The sequence below is a fragment of the Sabethes cyaneus genome, chromosome 3, assembly GCF_943734655.1.
Source record: "Sabethes cyaneus chromosome 3, idSabCyanKW18_F2, whole genome shotgun sequence".
In the NCBI taxonomy this organism is placed as follows: domain Eukaryota; kingdom Metazoa; phylum Arthropoda; class Insecta; order Diptera; family Culicidae; genus Sabethes; species Sabethes cyaneus.
The window spans coordinates 22,168,716-22,176,133 of record NC_071355.1 but is presented as its reverse complement, the minus strand read 5'-3'; the positions used below and the strand labels follow the sequence as shown (position 1 = coordinate 22,176,133).

Below are 7,418 nucleotides of genomic sequence, written 5' to 3'. Positions count from 1 at the left end.
ATGAGTGCCACAATTGATAATCCTGCTATCGAGCACCGGGCGAGGCCACCGCCTCCCGGTGAGGAAATCGTCATTTCCGGTCTCGCTGGCCGATTCCCGAACTCGGACAGCGTGAAGGAGTTTGGCTACCACCTGTACAACAAGATCGACATGGTCGATGACCAGGAGACGCGGTGGCGTCACAGTAACGTCGAAATTCCCCGCCGTATGGGAAAGATCAACAATCTGGAGAAGTTCGACGCTACCTTTTTCGGGGTGCACTTTAAACAGGTAGGTTTGGTTTTCAATGGTTTGTAATTAGGGTGTGGATTACAAATTTTTTCGTTGGTGTTTAGGCCCACACTATGGACCCACAGTGTCGTATCCTGGTAGAACACGCCTACGAAGCCGTTATTGACGCCGGAGTCAATCCGAAAACACTTCGTGGCTCAAGGACTGGGGTGTTCGTTGGAGCGTGCTTTGCTGAATCGGAGAAAACTTGGTTCTACGAAAAGATTTCCTCCGGTGGATTCGGTATCACGGGTTGTTCGCGTGCTATGATGGCTAACCGAATTTCCTATACCATGGGATTGAACGGTCCGTCATTCCTCCTGGATACGGCTTGTAGTAGTTCTATGTACGCTTTGGATTGTGCGTTCAATTCTATCCGTAATGGAGAGTGCGATGCAGCGATCGTTGGTGGTTCCAATCTACTGCTGCATCCCTATGTAACGCTACAATTTGCTCGTCTTGGCGTTCTGGCTTCCGATGGCTATTGCCGACCGTTTGACAAGGATGCTTCCGGTTACACCCGTTCCGAAGCTATTGCCGTGGTGTACCTGCAGAAAGCGAAGGACGCCAAACGAGTTTACGCTAACTTTGTCTACTCCAAAACGAACTGTGATGGTTTCAAGGAGGAAGGAATCACCTATCCTTCGGGTTTGATGCAACGTAGACTGCTTGCCGAGTTCTACCAGGAAATTAAAATTGATCCTTCGACGGTGAACTACGTTGAAGCGCACAGCACCGGTACGGTGGTCGGTGATCCGGAAGAGTGTGCTGGATTGGACAAAATTTTCTGCACCGGTCGCAAGAAACCCCTTCCGGTGGGATCCGTCAAGTCCAACATCGGCCATTCGGAGTCTACGTCCGGTATTTGCTCGGTTACCAAGAGTGTGCTGGCATTTGAGAACAAGCTGATTCCACCGAACATAAACTTCACCGAAATCCGGCGCGATATTCCTTCGCTCGTGGAAGGTCGGCTGCATGTGGTTTCGGAGGTGATGCCACTGGACGGACCGTTGATCGCTATCAATTCGTTCGGTTTTGGTGGTGCGAATGCTCATGCACTGCTTAAGGGAAATGCAAAGGATAAGGTTAACCACGGAATTCCGGAGGATAATCTGCCCCGGCTGATCACCTGGTCGGGCAGAACGGAGGAAGCGATCGACGTTGTTTTGACCGATATGAGCAACCGCCATTTGGATGCGGAATATGTGGCTTTGGTGCACAACGTTCAGAGCGAATCGATTCCCGGCAATGTGTTTCGTGGTTATGGTGTTTACGCTAAGAATGGGACGGAGAATGCGCTGTGTTTGGGTCGAGATTGTCAGCACTATACCGGACTCAAGCGTCCGCTGGTTTGGGTGTTCAGCGGGATGGGTTCGCAGTGGACCGAAATGGGCAGCTCACTGATAGACATTCCGATATTCCGTAGTTCGATAGAAAGAAGTCACAAGGTACTGGAGAAACGGGGGCTTAATTTGATGGAAATTCTAACCTCGAAGGAGTGCAAATACGAGAATATTCTGCATTCGTTCGTTGGTATTGCTGCGGTTCAAATTGGAATCGTGGATGTGCTGCGATCGTTGGATATCGAACCGGATTACGTGATTGGGCACTCGGTCGGTGAGCTGGGTTGTGCCTATGCGGATGGTTGCTTCACGGCGGAACAGATGATTTTGTCCGCCTATTCTCGTGGTATGGCCAGTTTGGAAACGAAGACCGTCTTTGGATCCATGGCTGCCGTTGGGCTCGGATATCGCAAGATTCGAACAATGCTGCCGTCCGGCATTGAGGTGGCATGCCATAACGGTCCCGACTCGTGCACCATTTCCGGCCCGAAAGAAAACGTGGAAGCCTTCGTGAAAGAACTTACCGGAAAGGGTATTTTCGCTAAGGAAGTCCCATGCTCGAACATTCCGTACCACAGCAAGTACATCGCCGAAATGGGACCACGTCTACTGGCGCGACTGAATGAGGTAATCCCGGAACCGAAGAAACGTTCTGCCAAATGGTTGAGCTCTTCCGTGCCGAAGATTCGCTGGGATCAAACGGAAAGTCAGTACTCGTCGGCTCACTACCACACGAATAACCTCCTAAGTTCGGTTCTGTTTGAGGAAACCTCGGCACTGCTTCCCAACAATGCAATGACCATCGAAATTGCACCGCACGGATTGCTGCAGGCCATTCTGAAAAAATCCATGCCAAATGCAGTGCACATTGGTCTCACCAAGCGTGGCAACAAGGACAACGTTCAATATCTGTTCAATGCACTTGGAAAGTAAGTTCCCATTCACATGGGTGTTTAAAACCTGCTTTAAAATTCAAACCATCATTTCAGACTGTACGTCAACGGATTGGACATTCCGGTTTCGCGCCTCTATCCGGCGGTACAGTTCCCGGTTTCGCGCGGTACACCGATGCTGTCGCATCTGGTCCGCTGGGATCACAACGAGGACTGGTTCGTGACGAAGTTCGAAATGCAGAAATCGTCCAAGAGCGGCGAACGACGCGTGAAGATCAAGCTGAGCGATCAGGACTACAGCTACATTGCCGGTCACGTGATCGACGGACGGGTTCTGTTCCCGGCAACCGCCTATCTGCATCTGGCCTGGGAAACTCTCGCCATGGTTAAGGGACCGATGTACTTCGATCTGGAAGTGGAGTATGAAGACGTGAAATTCCTGCGAGCGACGTCGATCGCCAAAGATCAGGAGATTGAGTTCCACATCATGCTGCAACCGGGTACCGGTCGGTTCGAAGTAAGTTTGCCCCGTTTTAATTCATCCTAAAATTAAGGTTTAACTCAATTTGATTTGAACTCCCCACTAGATCAGCGAAGGTTCGGCAGCGGTTGTGACCGGTTACATCAAGCACGTCGAGAACATTCAGCTGTCGGAAATTCCCGACCCGCCGGAGTCGGATTACCCGATGCTGTACGAACGTGACTTCTACAAAGAGCTGCGTCTGCGAGGATATCACTACAACGGTGCGTTCCGTTCGATCAAGGAAGCTCGAGCGGACGCTCGCTGTGGAAAGGTCAACTGGGAGCTGAATTGGGTGTCGTTCCTCGACTGTTTGCTGCAGTGTTTGATCGTCGGCAAAGACACTCGCTCGCTGATGATTCCGACCGGTCTGGAGCGTATGAGGATCGATCCGAAGATGCATCTGGCTATTGCCAACACAATGGACGAAGGCCAGCAGGTGTTCGACTTCAAGTACTCCGATGTGCTGAACACGATCCGTTGTGGTGGAATTGAAATCATCGGTCTACAGGCAAGCACGGTTGGACGCAGAAAGCCTCCGGGCTATCCGGTGCTGGAATCCTTCCAATTCATTCCCCACCTGCCGGCTCCGAAGATGTCCAAATCGGACGCAGTCCGAGTTTGTGTCCAGTTGGCCCTGGAGAACATTGTCGCTCCAAAGGTGAAAGCCGTGGAAGTCGATTTCCACAACGACACTCCCATTACTCCGATGTTTGCTGAAGCCCTGGGTGACCTTCCGCTTGTAACGGCCGATCTAATGTTCTTGTCGCAGCAGCAAATTACGCTAAGTGCCGTACACGTCGAGGACGGTAAACTATCTACGCAATCGAATTGCCTCTTCCTGATCTCCGTTAACTGTCTCAGTCGGCCGGAACTGATCGAGGAAGCGGCGAGCTGTTTGCATGACAGCGGTTTCATCCTCTCTCGAGAGGCACCCAATCTGGCCCTGGACAGCATCGTACCACCAGCCGGCTATCAACTGATAGCGGTCATACCGGTCGAAAACGAAACCTACGTGATGTTACAACGCATAAAACGCAAATACCTGGGAAGCCCAACAATCGTCCACCTTCCGGCTAACGACGATCAGTACCAATGGATTACCAAATTGCGGGACGCAATCAAGCAAGGTTCGGTGATCGTCGTATCCCAGGGAGATAGCACCTCCGGAATCATCGGCTTAGTAAACTGCATTCGCAAGGAACCGGACGGTGGAATGGTCAGCTGTGTGTTCGTAGATGATCCGAAGGCACCACCATTCGAGCTGGACAACCCGATCTATAAGGTACACCTAAAACTGGGTCTCGCAATCAACGTCTACCGCAATGGACGTTGGGGAACGTACCGCCACCTGCAACTGCTTCAACCGGCCATAACCAAGCCACGACGCGATCACTGCTATGCCAACGCCCTAACCAAGGGAGATCTCTCTTCGCTAACCTGGCTGAGTGGACCGTTCAATCAACGCCGCCCGAAGGGCGAACTGGTTCGCGTCAGCTACAGTTCGTTGAACTTCCGCGATGTGATGTTTGCGTCCGGTAAACTGTCGGCCGACTTTGCCAATCTGACCCGCATCGAGCAACAGTGCGAACTTGGCTTCGAATACTCCGGAATAGGGGAAACTGGCCGTCGCATCATGGGTATGGTAACCACCGGGGCAATGGCAACGCACGTGGAATGTGAAGACACGCTCAACTGGACCATTCCGGATAGGTGGACGCTCGAGGAGGCAGCTACCATTCCGGTGGTCTACACCACGGTCTACTGCTCGCTCTTCGTCAATGCACACATCCAGAAAGGTCAGTCAATTCTGATTCACGCCGGCAGCGGAGGTGTTGGTTTGGCAGCTATCAATGTCTGTCTGGCCTATGGGTTGGAAGTTTACACCACGGTTGGCAGCCAAGCGAAGCGTGATTTCCTACTGCAAACGTTCCCGAAACTGAAGGCCGACAATATCGGAAATTCACGTGATACATCCTTCGAGAAGATGGTCATGTATCGCACCGATGGAAAGGGAGTTGATTACGTGCTGAATTCGCTGGCCGACGATAAGCTGCACGCTTCGCTACGTTGTCTCGGAAAGTATGGAAAGTTTTTGGAGATCGGCAAGTACGATATGGCTAACGATACCAAGCTGGGTCTGAATCGCTTCCTGCGAGCGCTCTCGTTTACTGCTGTGTTGGTTGATTTCCTATTCACCTCACCGCTCGAGGAAAAACTGGCCTTGAAGCATATGATCGAGAAGGACATACAGGCCGGTATTATTGTTCCACTGAAGAGCAACGTCTTCCCGGCTAGCGAGATCGAACAAGCATTCCGCTATCTAGCCAGTGGAAAACACGTCGGTAAAGTGCTGCTCAAAGTGCGTGAAAACCCGAACGACGAGGAGTCCGTTCCGATTGCCTATCTGCCACGAATGTACTGTAATCCGGATCATTCGTACGTGATTGCTGGTGGGCTGGGAGGATTCGGTTTGGAGCTGGCCGATTGGTTGGTACTTCGTGGATGTCGCAAGCTGGTCATGAGCTCAAGCCGTGGTATTTCCAAAGCATATCAGGCCTACAGAATCAAGTGAGTTTTTCCTGCTAAAGTTTTAAACTAATCAACAAACACATTATGATTTTTTTTCGCAGAATCTGGGAACAGTACGGCGTAAAAATAATCATCAACACCGAGAACATCGCAACCCGAAAGGGTTGCGAAGCCCTTCTGGTGGCTGCCAATAAGCTCGGGCCGGTGGGAGGAATCTACAACCTGGCGGTTCTGTTGCGGGATGGCATCTTCGAGAATCAAACGGTGGAAAAGTTCGCGGAATCCATGGGACCAAAGGCGTTAGCGACCAAGCATCTGGACGAACTGAGCCGCAAACTGTGCCCTCGGTTGGAGTACTTTATCGTTTTCTCCAGCGTTTCCTGCGGTCGGGGCAATGCCGGTCAAAGCAACTACGGTATGGCTAATTCGGTAATGGAGCGTATCATCGAGCACCGGTACGCATGTGGGCTCCCGGCCAAGGCCATCCAATGGGGAGCGGTCGGAGAAGTTGGTCTCGTGGCTGATATGCAAGAGGATAAGCTGGACATGGAGATCGGAGGAACTTTACAGCAACGTATATCGTCTTGTCTGCAAGAATTGGACCCTCTACTGACCACTCCGGATCCGATTGTTGCCAGCATGGTCGTGGCTGAGAAGCGTGTTCGAAGCAGCGGAAAAGACAACATCATCGAATCCGTCATGAATATTATGAGCATTCGTGACATCAAATCGGTTTCGATGGACACGACGCTCTCGGAGCTGGGAATGGACTCTTTAATGGCGGTTGAAATCAAACAAACACTGGAACGAGAATATGAACTCTTCCTTACACCACAGGACCTCCGGTCCTTAACGTTCATGAAACTTCAGGAACTGACAGAAGCAAAGGCTCATGCCGACGAAAACGTCAAACTGAAACTGGCCAACGAAAAAACTCCCACCGGAGTGGCTATGCTGCTGCGTAACCTAGGCGACGAATTCAACAGTGAACAAACAATTCTTCGACTGCAGTCGGAGAACGATTCGAAGAAGTACAATGCATGCGTCCTGTTGACCCCCGGTATCGAAGGAGTTGCCGGCAATGCCTGGCATAGCATTGCGGGTCAGTTGACCCTACCAACCTTCATAACGCAACTGACCAACACCATCAACATGACCAGTGTCGCAGAGATTTGCCAATTCCTAGCATCGGAAGTAGTCGATGTTGTGTTCAAAGGAACCGAACATTTCTTCCTGGTCGGCTACTCGTTTGGAGCCTTCATCACACTCGAACTTGCTCGTATTCTCGAGGAAACTGGTAAACGTGGTCAAATCCTGTTGATTGACGGTGCCCCCAAGTTCCTGCACAAACTGGCCATAGATCAGATGTCCGAAAACTGGACCGAAGAGTCCATTCAAATCGTATTGATAGCTGGCATCCTGAACACCATTTTCCCGGAAGAAACCACCGACGTACTGCCAATCATCACGGAGTGCACATCGTTCGAATCGCGTATCGATAAATTGCTCGAACTGGCCAAGGATCAAAACGTCTACTCCGAGAACTACCTGCGGATGATGACGAAGGCTCTGTTCAACCGCATCAAGATCACCCTACTGACCGACATCAGCAAAATCGAACCGCTCGAGTCACCGATCACGCTTGTTCGTCCCACCGAAGTGTCCGTCGTAGACATCGAGGAAGATTACGGTCTCTCGGAGTACACGAAAGGTAACGTCAGCTTGAAGTTCCTCGAGGGTAACCACATCACGATGCTGGAAAATCCGAAACTGACGCAGATCATTACCGAATCGGACCCGGTGCTGGAATCGGATCGCTCCTTCCAGAAATATCTGCAAAGTAGTGTGATTGCGGAATAA

At 51.2% G+C, this 7,418-nt stretch overlaps 1 protein-coding gene across 1 annotated transcript; it reads left to right on the top strand.

Moving 5' to 3' along the window:
* LOC128741680 (fatty acid synthase) lies at positions 1-7,418 on the top strand. Its single transcript, XM_053837641.1, has 5 exons — positions 1-270; positions 336-2,542; positions 2,603-3,023; positions 3,094-5,597; positions 5,660-7,418. The coding sequence occupies exons 1-5, from the start codon at positions 1-3 to the stop codon at positions 7,416-7,418; spliced, it is 7,161 nt and encodes a 2,386-aa protein (XP_053693616.1).